This window comes from Monodelphis domestica, chromosome 7 (genome assembly GCF_027887165.1).
Source record: "Monodelphis domestica isolate mMonDom1 chromosome 7, mMonDom1.pri, whole genome shotgun sequence".
Taxonomy (NCBI): domain Eukaryota; kingdom Metazoa; phylum Chordata; class Mammalia; order Didelphimorphia; family Didelphidae; genus Monodelphis; species Monodelphis domestica.
Genome location: NC_077233.1, coordinates 168,887,030 through 168,910,234, shown reverse-complemented (window position 1 = coordinate 168,910,234; position 23,205 = coordinate 168,887,030). Strand labels below are relative to the sequence as shown.

The window sequence follows — 23,205 nt, the reverse complement described above, 5'->3', positions numbered from 1 at the left end:
ATTGGAAAGTGTCAGGGGTGGGAGCCAAGACTGGCAATGGATATCACAGCAGTCCAGCAACACCTATAGACAAGTTGTGCGAGATCTTCAGGCACAGGCTACTTCCAGATGATCAGACAGAGATTCTGGAAGGCACTACCCACTCAGGTGGTGGCCGGATTCCACCATGTTCCTCTTTGCTCATAAGACCAAAACTCCCATAAGTACCTACACAGACTCTTATAGAGCTCCTGCTTCCATCAAGCAAGACTATAAAGACCCACCACTATGGGCATGGGAAGAGAACAAGTTTGTAAGCCCGGTGAGTAGAAAATAGAAAATGGTGGGGGAGGACATGGAGTGGGGGTTAGAAGGAGGGGCGATAAGATCTCATCAGAGCCATTTGGGGAAGAGTATAATGGTAGAGGAAGGTATTTGACAGCACAGCCTATGTGGTGTCTGTGTATACACGTATTGGTGATTATGCATGAGATGAAATGTTTGCCATTGTTTAAGTCTGGGACTAGGAGATTAGACTTAAAATTCTCTAAAGTCTCTAACAAGTCCAAGATTCTCTGGTTCTATTTTGGGTATTTTATCTTTCCTTCATATTGTGCATCACTATACTTTCAAATAACTTAACATCCCTGATTTGATTTGATGTTATAGGTTAATCTGGACAAGAATTATATCTACTTGATAGTTTGGGAGAATGAAATTGAGAAGTAAAATGACTTTCTCAAGAAAAATAAATAAAATTAATTTCTCAGTGTCACACCAAATAGTGGGAAATAGCTAAGATTAGAATCCAGGTATCTTCTCTCTATTAAACCTACTTTCCCCTACATTCTACTTCTGGGTAATGACTCCCAGACTGGGAAGCTACAATCTGGACTCCCTTAGATCAGGAGTGTAGAGTTTTCTCATCACAGCAGGGCATTCCAAAGACTTAGTTGCCATCAAATTGCCATCATGATTTCTGAGATAGTTAACTGTCATCCATATCAATGAATGGGAAATAAGAGTCATCAGAGACCCATTTTTGTCTGTCTTTGTTCTGACAGAATTGCTCTCCTCATTTTGTCTGGCAGAGATGGCTATTGCCCATTCTAAGCAAAGGAATACTAGCCTGGGATTCAACCTTAGTCATGGATAATCCTTAAAGCGAATTATCAAGAGTTGAATGATAATGCTAAAGTGAAATTACAGAGTTCTGGTTTGTTTGTCTGTCAGTCTGTCCATAGGACCCATGTTTACCCTTGACCATGTCCATACTACAGGCAAACAACTAGCTTGTCGATGAGTTAAATAATTCTTTCCTCTTAGGAGTCAATTTGTCAACCCCCCTACTATTAGTGGGTCAGGACTGCCCATCACCCAAATAAAACAGGACAAGTTCCTCTCCTTGTTTTTCTATGTGCTTTCTTTCCCCACTAGGACCCTTTGCAGCAATTCCTCATTCCCTGCTGTTAAATTCTTCCCAGTACTTAGCCTCAATCTCTCGTACTCCCTTTTGCTCTATCCCTGAGAAGAGAGGTCATCCATGAAGCATAAAATGACAAGCTTGAAGAGGATTAAGTGAACTTGTCTGGGAGTTTTTGAACTTTGGTGAGGAAATTCGGGGTATGGAGAGAGCAGATAGAAGGGACCAAGAAAGAAGATGTTGGTCTGATTAGAGACCTGGTTCAAAGGTCAAGGGACACATCTATCTATGTAGAGGGATTTCCATCTCTTTGACAGGGATATATGACAGGATAGAAAGAAACCAGACCTCCTCCTCTCAGGGAGTCCCTGGTGTGAAAGGTAAAGAGAGTTAATGATTAGAATGTGCCAGTGAAGGGATAGGGAAAGAGCCCTGGAGACTTAGAAGCCTGGTTCTGAATCCTAGCTCTGACACTTACCAGCTTTGCCATCTTGGGCAATTCTCTTCCCTTGTTTGGTTTTCAATTTCTTTCTCTCTAAAATGGGAATTTGTGGGAAGAGTTATTTTCCTCAATTGAAAGATGGGTAGAGAAGGAAACATTGACTGTGGATATCAGACACCAAGGTCAGTTGGCTTTGCTTAATTGTTTTGTTATAAAGGAGGATGGGGTGGGGGGAAAGAGAGCACTATTGGAAAGTGCTTTGGGGTGTTTAAAAGGCCTGTCAACAAAACTCAAAACAAGGGGCTTAGACAAGATCTGTGGTTTTCAACTTTTTCAAGTATAAGAACTCCTTTTGAATATGAGCACAAAAAAATTCACATGTTCATATCTGATAGGAATTGGAATTTTAGTATCTTTGAATGAGGAAGTGCCTAATAAAAAAGATCTAGTATGAAATTCAGTAGCATTTTTAAGTGAATGCATATTAGTCACAAAGCATCTACCTGCATTTGAAAATAAGAATAGATGTTACATATTAGTCTATAGAAGGTATCATTACTTGTTCTTAGATTTGCCCAGAGATTCAAAGACTCTTTGCAACAACTCTGAAGGCAGTCAAGGGTTCATGATCCATCAATTGGGACCAACTAGAGAATCTGAAAATAATAGAATTGTAGGTCTTGCCAACTCTGCATTCTGTGATCCTATGATTGTACTTATTGAGGACCCATTTTACCAAGATCAATAGACCAGAGAATGATGTGAACACAAAAGCCTTAAGATGTCCAGTACTGACTTCATGGAGCTTACAATTAGATGAAGAGACAAAATTATAAACAATGGCAAGCAACATAAGCTTAAATCCATGTGCAGGGAATAGAGTGATGACTGCAGAAGCTCAGAAACATCACTGAGGACCAGATCTAGACTGCTCAGGAAACTTGCTATGTACTGAAAGATGGAAAATATGGGGCTAGGTAGAGGGAGGAGTGGTGGGATTAAAGGTGAAAGCATAAAGGAGCAAGGTGTTGAGCCAGGATGGGCCTGGCTGGAGCAGGGGATTCATAGATAGAGAACAATGGGAGATAATTTGGAATTAGACTATGGAGGCCCTGAAGAGAGACCGTAGGTGACCTATAGATTATTTAGAATTTCAGTGGAATTTTAAAATCATCTAGCTCAACACCTTTATTTTACAGATGCACAAATAAAGACCAGGTTATACTTGGAGATAAAGATAGACAGACAGACAGACAGACAGATAGATAGATAGATAGATAGATAGATAGATAGATAGATAGATAGATAGAAAGAAAGATAGATGGATGAATGGATAGCTTGATGGATGCATAGATGGATGGAGATAAAGATATAAATATCTTTAGATAAATTGGATAACTATTGTAAGAACTATATAACTCTAGTCAATTATACTTTTTTCTATTGAGTCAATGTGCTTATCTCCCAGTAAAGGGAGTAGGGAGGACAAAAGCCAAGATTTAGGAGGACATAATGGATTACTTATTGGAAGGGTTGTCCACTAGATAAGGGAGTAGACTTATTTTGCTTGGTTCCAAAGGGTAGAACTAGAACAAATGTCTAGCAAGAGAGTCAATGACATTTTTTCTCAATGTAAAGAAAAACTATGCATTTTAATTAAAGCTACCCAATTACATAAATTTGGTGAATAGGGGATAGTAATTATTGTTTGGTTATTAAATAACTGCTAAAGGGTCCTTCTAAAGATCACCTCTAAAATTTGATAATTCTATGCTTCTATTTATTACAATAATAAATTACTAATTTTAGAAGCTTTCTAATTAATGTTAGAATGATAAAACTGAATGATATTTTATAAGTCCAATGGCTTCATTTTACAGATGAGGAAATTGAGGACACATAGTGGTTAGATTATTTGAACAAGGTCACAACCAGTTAAGTGGTGGCAGAGTAGGAAGTAATGCCAAGGTGTTCTAAGCAGGGTTGTTTCTAGCACTATTATTATTCTTTGACTCTAGTCTATAGAGAACAAAACATAAAGAAATGCTAATACTTTAGTGCCATCATGTAATATCTAGTAAATGTTTAAATGTTATTTACTGCTTTTAATCTAACCCTATTTCCCCTAAGACAGAAGAAAGGTAGAAAAAGCAAAGCAATATTGTCTTTCCTCTGTCCCCATCTCTAATCAGGGCTAGGAGCAGACCACTTGCTATATTGACCCTAAAAGTGCCATGTTACAATTGAGGGCTACTAATATGGATCTATCTGGGCCATGATGCAGAAAGCTAATGACTCCCTCGAAATGCCCACCCAACACTGAATGAGCTCTTTCAGAACTTACAGCTCTGGATGTTTTGTTAGGAAGCTCTTTACTGCAAGATTTAGTTCCCTGAGGAGCCCTATCTCCCAAGCATTTGATGAGATGCAGGATGTGATCCTTCCTTCCCCACTTTGTGAGTTTCTATGCGTCCTGCCCTTGAGTCAGGAAAATTGCCACTCCCTATATAAGGCAGGTGACCATTGATAAGAAGGTCGCCAAAATGGAAATCGAATGTTTTGAATAAGCCATTGGGAGATAATTCTGCATTAACTGAACTGTTGTTGGGTCTGTGGCCTGGGATGAAAATTAATTCTCAATCAAGTTGATCCCCGAGTTCCTGATTATCAGAAGCACTACCCACATGTACCAGAGGAGGGAGTAAAAGAAAGGGGAAACCATCATTTCAATGGCAATAGACGGCAGAAGACATAGGTTCTAGTTCTGATTTCACCACTTCCTAGCCATGTTGACTTGAACAAATTTATTTCTTTGGACTCTCAGTCTCTTATCTGAAAAAATTATAACTTTTGACAAGTTGTCTTTAGAAGTTTTCCATGGGAAAATGTATAAAAATTTTATGATGTATGTAAAAGGTATGGAAAATGGACAAATTGATACCAACGTTGTTCCAATAATTGTTATCTGAACTTTCTTTCCATTTAAAGGTGTTTTCATTTCCATATTTGTCATAATTGTGTATAGTTCTTTTGGTTTTACTTTATTCATTTAAGTCTTCCTGTATTACTTCAAATTCTTCAAATATTCCATTATATAAACTCTTATTAACATATTCAGCCTGGCCCTCAGTCTTTGGGATTAAAGCTCAGGAAAGAGACTAGGACTGGATATATAAATCTGTGAGCCATTTTCATAAAGATTATACTTGAATCCATGGAAGCTGTTGAGCTCACCAGATGTAAATGTAATTTTTAAAAAGTTTAATGGTTGTTTGGTTTGGGGAAAAGAGAAGGTTTATATAAGGAGCTCCCAGAATGGAAATTTCCTCTGCCAATTCAAATCAGTAACTCATTTGTAATTAATAATCTTACACAATTACCTCAGGCCATGGAAGAGTCAGCCCATTATTCACAGAGCTAAAATCTGAAGATGTAGGATTTGAACCAAGGTCTTCCTGACTCTAAGGTTAATGATGTCTATCTCCTAAGCCATGCTACCTCTCGTTTTTGTTATTGACATAATCATATTATTTGTTTCTAATGCTGCACTGTATTTGTGTTTCTGGAACAGCTCCAACTTGGTCAGAATGTTTTTAAATGCTTTAAAACAGAATTTTAGTTAATATTTTTACATCAATATTTGTCAGGGATATTAATCTATAGTTCTTGTTCTCTGCTTTTTCCAGCTGATTTGGGAATCAGGTAGACTATGTTTGTCTCACAGAAATATTATAAAGTGCTTTCTTTCTCTGTTTTTGGAAACAGTTTATGTAGCATAGTTTCAACTATTATAAAATTTGCTTTTAAATCTATCTGAACTTAAAGCTGAAGTTTTTCCCTCCTAAATGAGAATTCATTTGTGACTTGCTTTTCTGAGCTTTTTCTATTTCTAAGATTAACTTTTTTAGGTTATTTATTTCTAGTTGTATTATTTTTGGCATCTCATTTTTATACTTTCATTTAGGTTTTCAGTTTTGTTGTCATATAATTTGGTATAATAGTTTCTGATAGTAATTTTGATCCTCTTTAGTTGTTGTGGGGGGGGTAAACCTTTTCACTTTTTATTCTGTTAATTTGGTTTTTCACTCCCTCAAAAAAAAAAATAAATTATCTAGTGTTTTACCAGCTCTATTGGTCTTTTTTTATTAACTATTTGGAAATTTAATTTTTTTAAATATGTTATTCTGTTTATCTCATCTTTAATGTCAACAATTTCCACTTTATACTTGTATAGAGATTATTAATTGTTGGTCTTACAGGTTTTTAAAATAAATTCTTGAGTTATTAATCCTCTTTTTCTCCTTAATGTGTTTATATATATAAAATTTCCTCTAAGGACTACTATAAATATAACTCATTTTGGTGTGTTGACTCATTATTATAATGCTCTTTCATATATTAAAAATTATTTGGTGATTTGGTCTTTGATCTACTCACTATTTAGGTTGTCATTATTTAATCTTAATTTAGGATTGCATCTTTTGTTCACAATTTCCTTGACATTATAATCTATAAGGGCTATGTTTAAGATGTCCGCCTTCCTAAATTTATCAATGACTTCTTTATGGATAAGCATATGGTTATTGTTTTAAGATACTTGATGCCTGAGAATACATGTATTCTCTAAGATTTCCATTTAGAAGGCTCCACAGATAGAGCCAAACTTTTTCAACATTTTGTTTAAATATGTAGTGTCTTTTTGTTTATCTTTCTATTTGATTTGTCAAGTACTAGCAACATTAAAGTTACCTAAAATTATTCCCACCATATGGGTATTTTTCCATTTTAGTTAGCATTTCCTTTGAGGTTTAGTTACTATGCTACTTGGCACATATGTTGGATCTTGTGATCTTGATTCTTTCATTTATTTGAAATAATATCTACAATTCCTGTAGTGAGTTGTTTGTTGTTGTTGTTTTTGTCACTGAAACATAATACATTTTATTCCAGTCTTTCACTGAAAATGTATGGCTTTCTAGCTTCAGATCTGTTTCTATAAGGAGAGAATTGTTGTGTTTTGCTTTCCAATCCATGCCATAATTTATTCCCTTTTTATTGGTGAATTCATTCCATTAGCATCCAATGTTTTAATTATTAAGCTTTTGATTATATATTTGTTTCTGGGACAGGTAATTTTCCTCTATAGTAATACACCTGCTCCATATATAGGCACAGTGAACGGAGGAGAAAAGACAGGTGGATGAGCATCATTTCCCATCTGCCTCCTATGGGCATGGTCTAGGGCTCCACTCAGTTCAATCTTTATATAAATTACCAGATTTTTTCTGAGCTTTAAGCTGCCTCCCCTTTGACCCCCACTGTTGGCCAGACCTCTCACACATGTTATCCCCACTGTTGGCCAGACCTCTCACACATGTTCAGAAAAAAACTTCCTTCCTAGAGCTCACATATGTTCTGTGAAATAGATTTCCCAATGTGGAATCCAACTAAGTTCTGGCTTGGCTCAAATAATCTAGAAATAAAATGTAAAGATCATTATCATACAATACTTCATAAATGTCTTAAAATTAGTTTCTGTCTTCATTACCCATTAAAATCCTTATTTCCTTTTCAGTTTCTCATGACCCAATGGAAAACACATTCCCATTATAGATTAGAATGCATTACTAGATGAAATCAAGATAATAAAAACATCTAGCCTTTATATAACATGTTAAAATCTGCAGAGCACATATTATATGTTATCTCTTACACATTACAACAATTTTGCAGGGTAGATGATATTATTACCTCCATTGTGTTGTTTGATCATTTAGTCATGTCAACCCCATTTGGTATGCTCTTGGCAAAGATACCAGAATGGTTTGCCATTTCCTTCTCCAGCTTATTTTACAGATGAGGAAACTGAGGCAGGCAGGGTTAAGTGACTTGTCTAGGGTCCCACAACTAGTAAGTATCTGAGACTGGATTTGAACTCAGGTCTTCCTGACTCCAGGTCCAGCATTTTGTCCATTGTATCACATAGGTACCCCATTTTATAGATGAAGCTATTGAAACTGAAAATAGTTAATGACTTGCCCAACTCTAGTTGGGTGGAATTTAAACAGCTCTTCTTGATTCCCAGTACTCTATACACTCTGGATATAGTTCATATTAAATTTCCAAACCACTGACCACCTATTTCTTCTAGCAATTTCTGAATTCCCTGGGAGTAGCAGTATCCCATGTTAAAAATCTAATTCATTAGTGCAAGCCTTTATTAAGCATCCTAAGAGCTGGGAATACAAAAACAAAAATGAAAATAATCTCTGACCTCTAGAGGAGGAAAGAGGTAAATGGGAGGCAGAAAAAGCTTCATGCATATACACTGTAAGGGAATAAGAAGTCTATACAAGATAGACAGTCATTTCAAAGGGCATGAGTAGATGAGGACAAATAAAGAAAGGCCTCAGTTAGAGGAGACAGCTTTCATGGGAGCTGAGTATATTTTAAGTTGGAAGTGAAAAGGGTATCTACTCTGGGTTTGGAAAACCTACAGCATCTACAAAGGCAAGAGAGAGGAGCTGAATAGATTTGTAGGGAGGATATAGCAAATTAGACCAGCTTGACAGGAGTACCATCAAAAGTCAGACTGAAAGAGATTAGGAAGTGAATGAAAGAAGTATAAACAGCTTTTTCTAGGAGTTTGGCTGTAAAAAAAGAGGAAAGATATAAGACAATAGCTTGAGGCAATGGTAAGATTAAGAATGGGATTTTTGAGGATGGGGGATGTATGTAGGCATATTTGTAAATATTGTGGAAGGATCCAGTTGACAAGTAAAGATAGAAGATTAAAAAGATAAGTTTATGGATGTTTCCTGAGGCAATTGGCAGGAAGAAATGGGAGGGGGCAGGATAAAGAGTGAAGAATTGGCCTTGTTTAAAAGATCAACCCTTTTCTTCATCAAAGTCTTTGGTAAAAGGGAGACTAGGAAATGATAGCAAAGGATTTTGAGATATAGGGAGGAAAAGAAGATGGAGTGTCATGTATTAGGAAAACAGAGAAGACCAGTTTGACTGGAATCCAGAATGGGAAAAGGGAAGGATTTTCCAATAAGGCTAGAAAGATAGGTAAAGACTAGGTTTTGAAGCTCTTTAAAAGATAAAGCTTATGTTTTATCTTAGAGGCAATAGAGATCAACTGCAGTTGATTGAGTAGGGGGAGTCCCAGTTTCAAATTTGAATGTGTAGATAATCACTTTAGCAAAAATGTGGAGGATAGACAGGAATGAGAAGAGAATTGAATCATGGAGAAGACTATGATTTGGAGAGATGTTGTGGAATTAGGAGAACTAACATGATTTAGCACCTGATTAGATATGTGGTCTGAGAAAGAGTGAAAGCTAAGTTTATAAATTTGGAAGACTGGCAATACAGAGAGCATAGTGAGAAAAGCCAAAAAGAGCTAGATTGGGATTTGAGAGGGGAAGGGCTAAACTGAATGTGAATGAGATAAAGTAGAAGCAAAGTGTGATGGGAGAATCCCTTAGTCAGTCCGGTAGAGGGATGTGCACCATCAGAATTGAGACATTAAGATGAGAGAATTTGCAAATCATAGTTCAAGGGTGTAGTACCTATTGGCTTAAGGCTATCAGCCTTAAATTTGTGAATGCCAGAAGGTGAAATCACAACTTTACTTTCAGCAGAAGAACAAATGCATCCCAAGGATATTTGCAGAAAAGAGTTACCTGTCATTCCCTCATCATATTATTACACTTCTAAGTAGGGCAAAGGGATGGACTCACAATGGTGAGTAATAACCCACTCAGATTCCTATAGATAAAGTGGCCACTTGCTCTGCAATCACCATCCACACTTTGAAGTCAAGAGGTCTTTGACATCACTGTGTTCCATCTGAGGCCTGTGGTACCTGGAAGCCATAGTGCAAGTTTATTGTACCCCATTGCTTCTTATTCAGGGTTTTCTTTTAGCAAGTTTTCCATTCAGGCAGTCAAAGCCAAGGCTTCCCCCAAAGAGTAGAAAACTGTTCTAGTTCATGGTTACCAAGAGAAATGGAGATGGAAAGATAAGGGAATATAGTGGGAGAGGGGCTGAGGTAGAAGAAGAGGTGCAGAAAAAGAGGAGAAAGAAAGGGGAGGGAGGAGAGGGATATGAGTGGCAGAAAAAAAGAAGAGGGAGAGAAGAGAGGAAAGAGAATGAAAGGAAAGAATGGTTACATGGAGGGGGCAAGTCAAGAAAAGGGGACAGAAGGGAGTACAGAGAGGAAGAGGGGAAAAATATGAAGAAATATACACCATGGCTTTCTTTTTCTTCCAATTACACATAATAACAAATTTTCACACAAATTTCCCTAACTTATATGACTGAATTTATCTCCCTCCCTCCCTTCCCTTTCCTCTACTGGGGCTGGCAGGAGATTTGAATTGGGTTATGCATGTATTATTATCATGCAAAACATTTCCATATTGTCCATTTTATAAATAAGTAATTTATAAAACCAACCCCCAAAACATAAACCCAAATAAATAACTGAAAAATCATATGCCCTCATCTGCATTCTGACTCCAACAGTTCTTTCTCTGGAGTTGGATAGTCCCTCAGAATTATCCTGGATCATTGTATTGCTGAGAGTAGCTAAGTCTTTTTCAGTTGATCATTCCTCAATATTGCTGTTACTGTGTTCATATTCTCCTGGTTCTGTTTATTTCACTCTACATCTGTTCATGGAGGTCTTTCCAGTTCTTTCTGAAATCTTTCTGCTCATCATTTCTTATAGCACAATAGTATTCCATCACTATCATATACCACAGTTTGTTCAGCCATTCCCCAAGTGTTGGACAGCTCCTCAATTCCAGTTCTTTGCCACTACAAAAAGAGCAGCTATAAATATTTTTGTACAAGTAGGTCCTTTCCCATTTCATCGTGACTTTTTAAAATTACCAGCAGAACTTCAGGATCATTAGAACAGTCATTGGACTGTTCATTCCAGCAGCTGAGCCATTCTAGCTGTATAATCTTCTTTTCCACTTTCTTTTGGTGTAGTAACAAAAACGAATGGGAAAATACTATTGGATTTCCACAGGCAGAGGCTATGTTTAATTTTCCTTCCATTTGGAGCTTTTATTTTCTTCTTTTGATCAGCATGAAATACCTCTACTGCCTGCTTTTAACAACCCCTCTCTTCCACTAACATAATATACAAATACCCCTCCCCACCTCCTGCCCACATTAAACACAGATAGTTTATATTATTGTCACCTTTGTAAGCTCTGGGATCTTTATTCAAACTTCATTTGCCCTGATGAGTCCAGTGCCTCCAGAGCAAAGCTGGCTACATTTCTCCCTCAAGATTCTAGGGGTATCCCTAAGGGCTGGGACATCTTCCTCTTATTCCTCCAATATTGTTGGATCAAGCCCCTATTCCTTTATATCACTGATATCCTCCAAAAATAGTCACCCTGATATAATTTAACTAATTACCACTAAATAGTTTTTACAGTGGAGAAGGAAATGGAACTCCTTTATCTTTTCCAATAAAACCCCAAATGGGATCACAAAGAGTTGGACATGATTGAATGACAACAGAAGTTTTTACAAAGGGATATTGACTAAGATATCTTAGAATCAATACTGGGTATTGGTTCCAAGCAGAAGAGGTAAGGCTAGGCAATGGGAGTTTAAGTGACATGCTCAGGGTCTAGGAAGTGCCTACAGGTAGATTTGAACCCTGGGCCTGACTCTCAATCCACTGAGCTCCCTAGCTGCCCCCAAAATCCAATCTTAATTACCCCTTCCCTTTTACCTACTAAAGGCAGAGCCAGAATTCTATTTTTATTGGCACAATCTTTTAAAATAACTTTTTGTTTATTCTTCCACACATAACCCCCCATGTGAATGAATAAATAAAGCAGTTAATAAAGTAATTATATCAGAGGTAAGTAAGGAGACAGTAAGAGAGCACCTTGAAGAATTCAAATCACCAGGCCAAAATAAATCATATTCTCAGGAAAGAATGAATTATCAGATGTGATTGTTGAGTTTCTGTCAGTGATGCACTTTTAGAAACTGTTACCTTCCATTCTTAAAATCAATACTAAGAATTAGTTCCAGGACAGAAGAGCCATAAGGGCTAGGCAGTGGGGGTTAAATGACTTGCCCAGATTCACACAGCTAGACAGTGTCCCCTGTCAGTGATATTTTAAGTGATTGGGGCGATGGAGAGAGAAGTGCCTCGAAACTACTCCTGAAGAGGAGGGATGGTTTCATTTGGTTCTTTGTATCTTCAGCACAATTCCTGGTACATAATAGGTGCTTAATAAATTGGCTTATTGGTTCATTGATTGAAGAAAGAAAAATAATACCCAATAATTTTTAATGGAATGGGAAGAAATTTGCAGACTTCCCATACTCTACTGACCCAGATTGACCTCTATGTTCCTCATAGAACATTTACCCAACTCATGCTCTTGTACCAGACATCCCCTGTGTCTAGAATGCTCTTTGTTTACTTGTCCCTCATAGAATGCTTCACTTCCTTTAAGACTCAGTTCAAGGGGAAGCTTGGTGTCTCAGTGGAGAGAGAACCAGACATGGAGACTGAAGGTCTTGGGTTCAAATCTGATCTCAAATACTTTCTAGGTGTGTGACTCTGGGTTTTAACCAGGTACTTGATAAAGTATCTCATATACTCTATTAGGAAAATGGAGTTATGTGACTCAGTTAATAATAAAATTAGTTGAACTTGGAATTGGTTAAATGGCAAGTGTGAAAGAATAGTCAGTATGGATGCAGGTTTCCATTTTTGTTGTTCATTTATTTTTCAGTGATATCCAATTCTTCATGACCCCCATTTGAGGTTTTCTTGGCAGAGATATTGGAATAGTGTGCCATTTCCTTCTCTAGCTCATTTTATAGATGAGGGAACTGAAGCAAATGGTATTAAGTGACTTGGCCAGAGTCACACAGTTGAGGTCAGATTTGAACTCAGGAAGATGAGAGATCCTGACTCCACTGACTTCCAACACTCTATCCACTGGACCACACTAGCTGCTCCTGAAGGTCTCCACTGCAATGTGCTAAAAATCTATTCATGGCACTATCCCCTCCCCTTTTTCAGTTGAAACATTTATCAATAAGCTAGAAAAAGAAATAGCCAGCATCCTCTTCAAATTTGCAGCTGAGAGATCACTGGGTGACAGACTTGAGACAGAAAAAGATATTTCCTGGCTAGAAACATTAAACCTCATGAAATTGAATAGAGAAAATTATAAACCAACTTAGGTTCCATATTGACTTCACAAGTACAAGATGGGAGGAGAGAGAGGATACATGACTACGAAGCACGTTGAAAAAAATTGTGGAGATTTAGCAGATTGCCAAGTTCAGATGACTAAAGAGTCTAATATACAGGAGTTGCAAATAGGTAAATCAATTTTAGGCTGACTTAAGAAAGGCGGGGCTTCTAGCAATAAGGTGACAGTCCTCCTATCCCCTGCCCTCATCAGACCACATTTGGAGGCTGTGTTCAGTTCTGGGCACTTTGTGAAAGACAATCGATAAAATGGAAAATTTCAAAGGAGGGCAACCAGAAGAGTGAAGATACTCAATACGCTCTTCTCATGACGGAGTAATTTTGTTTTTGAGGACAGGTAGTTTTGGAGTGCAGATGGGTTTCCCTTGCTTTTTGGTCTAACATTCCAGTTTCTTTTCTTCCTTAATTACATTAGATAATTCTATGAAATTTAAATTACTATTTATTGCTATGTAAATTTCTTTCTTCAAACTATTTTCTTTTCTTTTTTTTTAACCCCTTACCTTCTGTCTTAGAATGGATACCAAGTATCGGTTCCATGGCAGAGGAGTGGTAAGGGCTAGACAGTTGGAATTAAGTGACTTGCTTGGTATCACAGAGCTAGGAAGTGTCTGAGGTCAAATTTGAATGCAGGACCGCCTGTCTCCAAGTGTGGCTCTCCTTCCTCTAAGCCACCTTACTTTCTCACTATTTTCAAGATTAATAATATTTAACCTCCTTTGAGATTAACTAGTCCTTGAGGATAGGGGCTATTTCATTTTTGGCTCATAGCCCCAGCACCTAGCACAATGTCTGACACAGAAGAAGCATAAATGCTTATTGATTTTTTTAAACCCTTAGCTTCTGTCTTAGAATTGATACTTATCAGTTGCAAGGCAGAAGAATGATAAGGAGTAGGCTCCTGGAATTAAGGAACTTGTCCAGGGCTACACAGCTAGAAAGTATCTGAGGCTAGATTTGAACCTACAACCTCCCATCCCCAGGCCTGGCTGTCTTTTCACTTAGCCACCTAGCTGCCCAAAAGGCTAATTGATTAATTGCTTCCTTGACAGTGAAACTAAGGAGTTTGATAATTACATTTCTGGGTAAGTTAAATTTATGGTTTCTCTCAATCAACTTCTTATGTAGCCTTCTGATTTTCCCAGGGCTCTTAAGAGAATTAAATGAGATAATATTTGTAAAGCACTTCGCACAGTGTCTGTTCCCTTCCTTGTCCACCCCTAGTTGGAAGTCCTATGGGTCACTTAGTAGTATTTTTACTTCTCAGTGTTAGTATGTAAGTATACCCTCAAATGAGAATAATAACCCATATTCTCCTCAATTTACTTGATTATTGTGCTAGACTTTGGGAGCTAAACTAGTGAACTTAGAGATTTGGGATCCCTTCCAAGGAGTAACAATCACTGTTGAAGAATTGATTCAGTACTAAGGACTGCATTTTTAAATTTTATTATAAGTTTTATCATCTGTGATTGTAAGGGATTATTGTCCCACAGTCAGATCCCAAAGCCACTTACACAAAGCCAGGCTGACCAGTTTATAGGCTTACCACTGGTTTGGAAAGGCAAAAGATAAATTGGGGGAGGTACCGAGTTGAGAGACAAATGGAGAGTACTCCATTTGTACAGCTCTGGGAGAAAGGTACAGTTTAGGAGAGCATCATGCCTTTCTTTCATTAGCAGGCCACGCCATTAACCAGAACATTCTGGGAACAGGTAGGACAAGTTGGTGGTTGTGCTTGGAGCCATCATACTTCCCCCCAGCCAACTCTAGCAAGTGTGTTGCTAGAAGAAACTCCAGAGATTCTTCATGTTAGCAGTGCCTTAGCTGCCCACAGGTCTGTGATAGAGAATCAAGATCTCCAAGAGCAAAACAAAATAAAGCCTTGGTTCCACATTTCAGATTACCAATTACCTTCTCTGTTGAGAGAGACACAGATATAGCAGTGCCTCTGAATCCATCTTTGTCTTCTTACTCCTGAGGGAACTCAGAGCAAGGCAGCTCCCATTCTCCTCTTGCTTTCCTGGAGACAGACAAAGCAGTCTCATGTCTGGCTGTGTGTCTCAGATTCTGCCTTGAGTCCTTTATGGGAAGACTTTCTGGGCCCAGGTTTTTTGGCCTCCAAATAGAAAGGAGGGGGGGGGGAGGAGACAGCCACCGATTTGCTAACTAAAATGTAAAACACTGCATGAGATGCAAAATAAATTCCTATGTCAAGTCGTAGAATCATCAGATTTAGAAAAGGAAAAGAAGAACAAAGATCATCTAGTTTAGGAGTTATTAACCTAGAATCTATGAAAATGTGATTTTTAATAAATATTTATGTGTGTATTTATCTCTCTCTCTCTATATATATATATATACATATATATATATATATACACACACATATATGTGTGTAAATTTAAGCCCTTACCCCCTGTCTTAGAATCAGTACTGTCTATTGGTTCCAAACCAGAAGAACAGTAGGGGCTATGGGGATTAAGTGACTTGCCCAGTCACACAGCTAAGAAGAAGTAATAATTATATATTCTGATAACTATTTCAATTTAATTGGTTTTCTTTGTAATCCCATAGATTTTATTTTAGGCATTTAAAAGCTATTGTGAGAATAGGTGCATAGGCTTTAGCAGCTACCAAAGAGGTCCAAGACACACAGAAAGTTCAGAACCCCTAATCTAGCCCAAATCTCTCCTCTCCCCGCCTTCTCCCCACCTCTTTTACAAATGAGAAAACCAGGCCTCTTGAGCAACAGATCTGTCTAGAGATCAAGAAAGGATTTATGAGGTAAATGGTATTTGTGTGGACTTTAAAATATGACTAGGAATTCAGCCAGCAAAAAGGAGAAGGGAAGGACATTCTAAGCAAAGAATACAGTAAAAAGCATGGAAGGAAGAAAAGCCCAAGATGTCTTGCGGACTACAAAAATAATTACACTTTTTTTTTTTGCTGGAAAATAGAATCTTTAAGGCCAATAGTATCAGATTAGAGTTCAAAAAGGAAGAAGCACTGAAGAGTAGAGGGTGTTAAAACACCAAGCAAAGGATTTGGAATCAATCCATAAACATTTAAGTGCCAATTATGTGTCAGGCATCATGTTAAAGTGATGGATTAAAAAACAGAGACAAAAGATGTCCCTGCCCTCAAGAACCATATAATCTAATGGGAGAGACAGCATGTAAACAAAGCAAGCTATGTACAGAACAAATAAGAAGTAATTAATTAACAGAGGAAAGGCACCAGAACTAAGAAGGTTGGAGAAGGTGTCTTGTATAGAAGGTAGGATTTTAGGTGAAGTTGAAAGAGGAAGCCAGGGAGTCAGGGGGCAGAAGGGATTCTTCTCTCTAAGGATTCTGTAGGAGACCTCATCCATTTTGGCAGACATAGTTCCTACCTGGCAGGGGATACCTTGTCCTTTGGTAAGTCATAGAGCCAGCACCATTATCCTTCTCTCTTCTTCAGTGAGTGACAAACTTGCTTTCCCACAAGGCTGCTGTGATGAGAGGCCAAAAGAGGGTTCCCAGAGAAGAGCACACCAAGTGGATAGAGAGCCAGTCTTCAAATTAGGAAGATGTTGGTCTAAGCCTTGCCTCTAACACATACCAGCTGTGTAGTGAGGTCCTAGACCCAGTCTTCCAGAAAGATTTCCTACTTGGTATCTACCAGACAGAAGAGAAGCAATGACAAGAATGAAGATCTAGAGGATCAGCAAGCAAGAGAGCCATCATTTTGGAAAAATAAATGCAGATGGCCCATATATTCTCACCAATGGGAGTTATTCAGATGAAACAGGATCAGTGGGAAAGGGATTCACTCTCCTTTCTTGGGAAGCCTAAGCAACAGAGTGGCACTAGGGCTTCTGTAGAAAGGTAAGCCTCAGGGTGAACAAATTCTGCTATATGTTGGTGATGGAATACTATTGTGCTCAAAGGAATAATGAACTGGAGGGATTCCATGTGAACTGGAACCACCTCCAGGAATTGATGCAGAGTGAAAGGAGCAACAATGTATACATAGACCGATACACTGTGGTAAAATAGAATGTAATGGACCTCTCTACTAGTAGCAATGCAATGATCCAAGACAATTCTGAGGGACTTATGAGAAAGAAGCTATCCACATCCAGAAAAAGAACTGTGGGAGCAGAAACACAGAAGAAAAACAACTGCTTCCTCGCATGGGTCAATGGGGATATGATTGGAGATGTAGACTCTAAATAATCACCCTCGTGCAAATATCAATAATACGAAAATAGGTCTCGAACAATAACACATGTTAAATCCAGTGGAATTGCATGTCAGATATGGGAGAAAGGGGAGGGAGGGGAGGGAAAGAATATGAGTCTTGTAACCATGGCAAAATATTCTAAATCATCTCATTAAATAAATTTTTCAAAAAAAAAAAAGAAAGAAAGGTAAGTCTCAGGTAGAAGGAAGAAAATGTGTTATGTGCTTATAGATTGCTATGAGCCCTTTGTTGTTTTTGCTTTCCATGGGTTGAAATAAAGATTATCCCATATTATAGTGTTAGCTTGAGTGCTTGCATAGGAACTGTGTGCTAAAAGCCATGTCTGAGAAGACACAAAGAAAATGTTGAGGTGTCAAATGGGAGAAACCGGGAATGGTAAACTTAGACCTTAAAGTTCTAAGACATAAGTTGAATTATTATTAGGAAACTAAACCTGAGCCTTTTTTAAGAGCTAAAAATTAGGGGTAGGGGACATATAATCTATGGGGGCACTAGGATTTCAGAGTCACTGAGTGTCTAGTCCCTCTAGGTGACTTTACCATCTATATAGGTGACTTTAGAGGATAAGTTTTATTTTTTTAAACCCTTACCTTCCATCTTGGAATCAATGATATGTATTGGTTCCAAGGTAGAAGTGGTAAGGGTTAGGCAATGGAGGTTAAGTGACTTGCCCAGGGTCACACAACTGGGAAGTGTCTGAGGCTAGATTTGAACCTAGGATCTCCAATCTCTAGGCCTGGCTCTCAATCCACTGAGCTACCCAGCTGCCCCCTAGAGGATGAGTTTTTAATTACTTGCTTATAATTAATCAGAGTGAAGGCATTCATTTGACATTCACGCAGGTAATTCTCAGAGTTCCTTGCTCTCTCTCTCATTCTTTTATAAGTAAGAGACTCCTTGTCTCAGCTTTTCTTAAACAGTAAAAGATAGAGATTCTGATGTGTGTGTGTGTGTAAATAGGAAACTGCTCAGGTCCACATTAAACCCTAAGAGGGTCTATTTCTAATCAAGAGAGATTAAGTTTCTTCCACTTAAAGCTTCCAAAGCTCAGAGATGGTATAAAAAATTTAATTTGTGTCCAATACTAAAGATTAGCCATTAAACACTGTGCCATTTTCCAGTCTAGTCTCCTATCAGAGACTTGCTTGCCTGAATTGCTTTCATCAAGGGACCATGGAAATACTTTTCTTGGGGACATTTTTAAAACCACAAATAAAATAATTAGTTTTAAGAAAGACACAGTAGTTTCTCCAGAGCCAGGTTAAAGAGGATGGACTTTATATCACAGGCAATGGGGAGCCCCTAATGTGTTTTGGGCAGATTTATGTGATCAGTCCTCTGCACTGGGAAGATTTAATCTGGCATCAGGATGCATGATGGTTAGGAGAAGAGACTAGAAACAGAGACCCAAGTTAGAAAGTTATTACAGCAGGGAGAGAAAACATGACAAATGGGAAGGCATTACATTTGAAGATAGACGTGTTAGATTCTGATTCTGGCTTTGCTGGGTATACTTGAGTGTTGCTCTTGTTCAGTCATTTCAGTCATGTCTGATTCTTCATGACTATTTGGAATTTTCTTGGCAAAAATACTGGAATGGTTTGTCATTTTTTCTCCAGTTAATTTTACAGATGAGGAAACTGAGGCAAAGAGGGTTGCATGACTTACCCAGGGTCACAAAGAGCTAGTAAGTGTCTGAGGCAAGATTGGAACTCGGGTGTTCTAGCCACTGTGCCAACAAGCTGCCCTATTCAACTTATCTAGAGTAGAAATAAAAGCAGAGTAATAATAAAAAGAGTAGTAGACTCGAAATAGAAATACGTGCAAAACCAAATATTTACTACTATAATTTCTGCATGCAAGTAAAATCCAAAATAGTTTTTAAAATTACAATCAAAACTCTTGACTTAATTAATAGCATCTTTAAAGCCACAGTAACATTAAAATATAGTTAAGACTTACAGTGGCAACTAGGTAGCTCAGTGGATTAAGAACCAGGCCCAGAGACAAGGAGGTCCTATTTTAAAATCCAACCTCAGATACTTCATAGCTGTGTGACCCTAAGCAAGTCACTTAACCCCCATTGTCCAGCCCTCGCTGCTTTTCTGCCTTGGAACCAATATACAAGATTAATTTTAAGATGGATGGCAAAAGAGTTGTATGTGTGTGTGTTTTTTTTAACTACTTAAATGAAGAAATTGGTTAGCTGGAAAGCTAAGTAAGCTTCCACCCCCACCACCCCCCCAGCAGTTGTCACCTTCATAAAGAGTCCAGTTTTTTACCATCTATCATGGCAAGTTTGCAAGTTCACCTTTTCTGTGCTTCATCTTTAAGTCTTTGGATGGATTTCCTACCAATTCAAGGGAGTCTGTGATTCAGTATTCCAGAATAGATGCAATGTAATCAGCAGCAATTGCTCTCACACTTTCATGATTCGGGGGTTTATCTGTGTTGTATGCATGATGGGAAAGGTGGTAACAGTGGGTGAAAAAAATCAGGCCATTTGAAACATTCTTTAAAATGCACAAAGAAGAGGGCAGTTGGGTAGCTCAATGGATGGAGAGCCAGCACTAGAGACAGATTATCCTGGGTTCAAATGTGGCCTCAGACACTTCCTAGCTGTGTGACTCTGGACAAGTCACTTAACACCCATTGCCTAGCCTTTAATGCTCTTCTGCCTTGGAACCAATACACAGAATTGATTCTAAGGCAGAAGACAAGGGTTTTAAAATTTTTTTTAATGCACAAAGAAAACGGAAGTTTGGGAGGAAACAGAGACAAGCAGAACAGATTTGAAAATAAGATGGATTTTGTTGTATGATGAAAAACAAAGCAAGGTGGGGGTATGAATGAGAGACTTCTGGTTTCATGGCCCTCCTTTAACTTTCTGCTGAGCATACAGAAATGTTGTGGGGGGGGTTGGAGTTTTTAAGTTCAGAATACAAAAATAAATTCAGCAATATACACAATGCCTTTTCTACAACAGAGTAAATGGAAAAAGCATCTACCACAATAAGCAGAAAATGAATGTTATGAAATTACAAAGAACCGGCCCAAGAGAAGAGATAAGAGTAGATGGCTTACCTTTTTCTTTGCAGAAGTATCTAAGGGATTCTGTGGGCACAGAACACTGTGAATAATTTAAGTTTTATATATTATATATGTATGTGTGTTGATTTTGCTGAAATTTTTCTTTTTCTTTTAAAAATCTTAGTTATAAAGAAATGGCTTTCTGGGAGGGGGGGAGAAAAAGAGTAGAGATCCAGTAGGAAGTGTGGGTGATATAAAAACAAGATATCAAAATCTATATTTAAAAAAAACTTTATGGAACTTTATATACCATTTTACAGATGAGGACACCAAGTCCTAGGTCAAGTTAAGTGTGACTTGACCAAGATCATATAATAAGTATCAGGGTTGGGATTTGAATCCAGGTCCTCTTGCCTGAGAGCCAGTATTTGTTCTACTTTATTGTGATTTTCTTTCCTCCAAAGGGGAAATGATATGTCCAAAATTCACATGAGTAGCAAATAATTGAGCCAGGATTAAAACCCAAGACTATAGAGCAGCCAAGTGACACAGTGAATAATAGTGCTGGACCTAGAATCAGGAAACATATCTTCATGAGTTCAAATCTGGCCTCAGACACTTACAACCTGTATGAACTGGGCAAGTCATTTAACCTTATTGGTCTTAGTTTCCTCATCTGTAAAATAAGCTGGAGAAGGAAATGACAACTGCTCCAGTGTCTTTGCCAAAAGGAGTCACAAAAAGTGAGACGACTGAACAACAAAGTGTGTACTTATAGTTGCATTTTATATTTATCTGTATATTTTTATATAAAAGATAAGTTAAATGAAGGCATATCCAACAGAAACAAAGCAAAGTAAGTAAATCCATAGAGTGTGCATGTTCAGAAAGGTACATCTCCTAGGGCAGCTATGTGGCTCAGAGGATAGGAAGTAAATGTACTTCTCTTTCTGCACTTGGGAGTCATCACTTCTCTGTCAGGAAATAGATAACACTTTATCATCGGTCCTCTAGAGAATATGACTCATCCTTGCATTGATTAAATTCTTAATTGTCTTACAAAATTATTTTATAATGTTGTTTTCTTCATATTAATTGTTCTGCTCTGCTGATCTTCTCACTTCTATCCAGGATTCTCTAGAATCATCTTTCATCATTTCTTATGGTGCCACAATATTCCATTATGTTCCCATGGATTCCTGTGTTCAGTCATTTTCCAATTGATGGACACCACTTTAAATTCTGATTCTTTTCTTTCCTTTTCCGCTACACCCACCACCATCACCTTCAGGATCAGGAAGTTCATATTGCTTTCAAAAATTCCCTTCCCAGCTTTATCCTTGCTTTTAATTCTCTACCCACCAACCTGCACATATTTCCCTGTTAAGCTTGGTGTACATCTATGTATAACTATTTATATGTGGGTATGTTCAACCCTCCCTTGTCCATTTCAGATCAGATTGAGCTTCATCTGATCCCTCTTCCATGCTTTTGTAGTCTCCTCACAAAAAAACAAATTTCATCATCTTCCATTCTACCCTGGTATATTATTTTCCCCCTTCTTCTCTTTGCCCATTTAAAACTCTTAATAAAAAACCAATTCACCACTCCCTTTATTCTTTCCATTTTTCTTACTTAATTGCATTAATGTCCTTTGAAGACATTAAGGTTTTAAAGGGACACTTGTTTCTTCTCCCCTATTAGAACATTAACACTATCATACATATATCATACAATGTCCTATGGATCCTTTAAGTTGTTTCCTTTGACTCGTGTTTGAATTTCAAAGTTCCTACTCAGCTCTGGTCTTTTTATTGAAATGTTTGAAAGTCTTCTATTCCATTAAAAATCTATCCCCCCCTCCTTAAAAATTACACTCAGCTTTGCAAGATTGCATTATTCTTGTTTATCAGCCTGTATCTGCTGCTTTGGGTATATTTTATTTCAAGATTCCTTTCATTTAGGATAGAAGATGCCAGGTTTTGTGTGATGGAATCTGTGGTTCCTTGGTATTTAAAATATTTCTCAAATTTTAGATGCTTCCAGAATTTTTTCTTTGAGATGAGAGCTCTGGATTTTGGCAGTGGCATAGCTGTGACTTCCCTTTTTGGTTTCTTTCTGGGGGTGATTGGCAGATTTTTTTCTAGCTTTGCTTTGCTTTCTGATTCTAATAGAACTAGGCAATTTTCATTTATAATTTTTTTAATTCAGCATCCAGGTTTGTTTTTTAAGCTATGTTTTTTGGGGGGGAGTTCAGTGTTTCTTAAAATATCTCTTCTTCACCTTCTAGACCAGTTTTTTAAATATCAGATAGCTTATATTGTATTCTATTTTTTCAATCTCTTGTTTTCTAATAATTTTAATCATCTCATGAAATCATTGATTTCTACTTAATCTTTCTGCTTTCAGAAAGTCCATTTCAGGTTATCTGTTGCTTTTCTAAGCTATTTAGTCCTCCAATTCTTTTCTCCTGAATATTTATTTCATTGTTTATCTCTTGCCTCACTTCTTTTAAGTATCCATAAAGTTCTCAGATACTTACTAGTTGTATGACCCTGGAAAAGTCACTTAATGTTTCTTTGTCTCCATTTTCTCCTCTGTAAAATGGGGATAATAATAGCACTTACATCTCAGAATGTTGTTGTGAGGATCAAATGAGATAATGATGGTAGTTCTTAGCATAGCACTAGGCACATGGTAAAAGTTATATAAATATTAGCTATTTTTTTCCTATTTTGGTTGTTGTGCCCCAGCAAGTGCCAGGTCAGGATGAGGAGTTGGCATACTCTGTCCCCACTGCTATTTTTAAGC

At 37.6% G+C, this 23,205-nt stretch overlaps 1 protein-coding gene across 4 annotated transcripts in view; it reads left to right on the top strand.

Annotated features, from left to right (window-relative positions):
• SPMIP6 (sperm microtubule inner protein 6) overlaps positions 1-23,205 on the top strand; it is a 55,583-nt gene continuing 32,378 nt past the window's right edge. For all 4 annotated transcript variants that reach the window (XM_016424061.2, XM_007498871.2, XM_007498870.2 and 1 more), the window contains exon 1: positions 1-301. In XM_016424061.2, the coding sequence (XP_016279547.1) occupies positions 167-301 (135 nt within the window). In that variant the 5' untranslated portion in view covers positions 1-166. The remainder of the gene's footprint in view (positions 302-23,205) is intronic.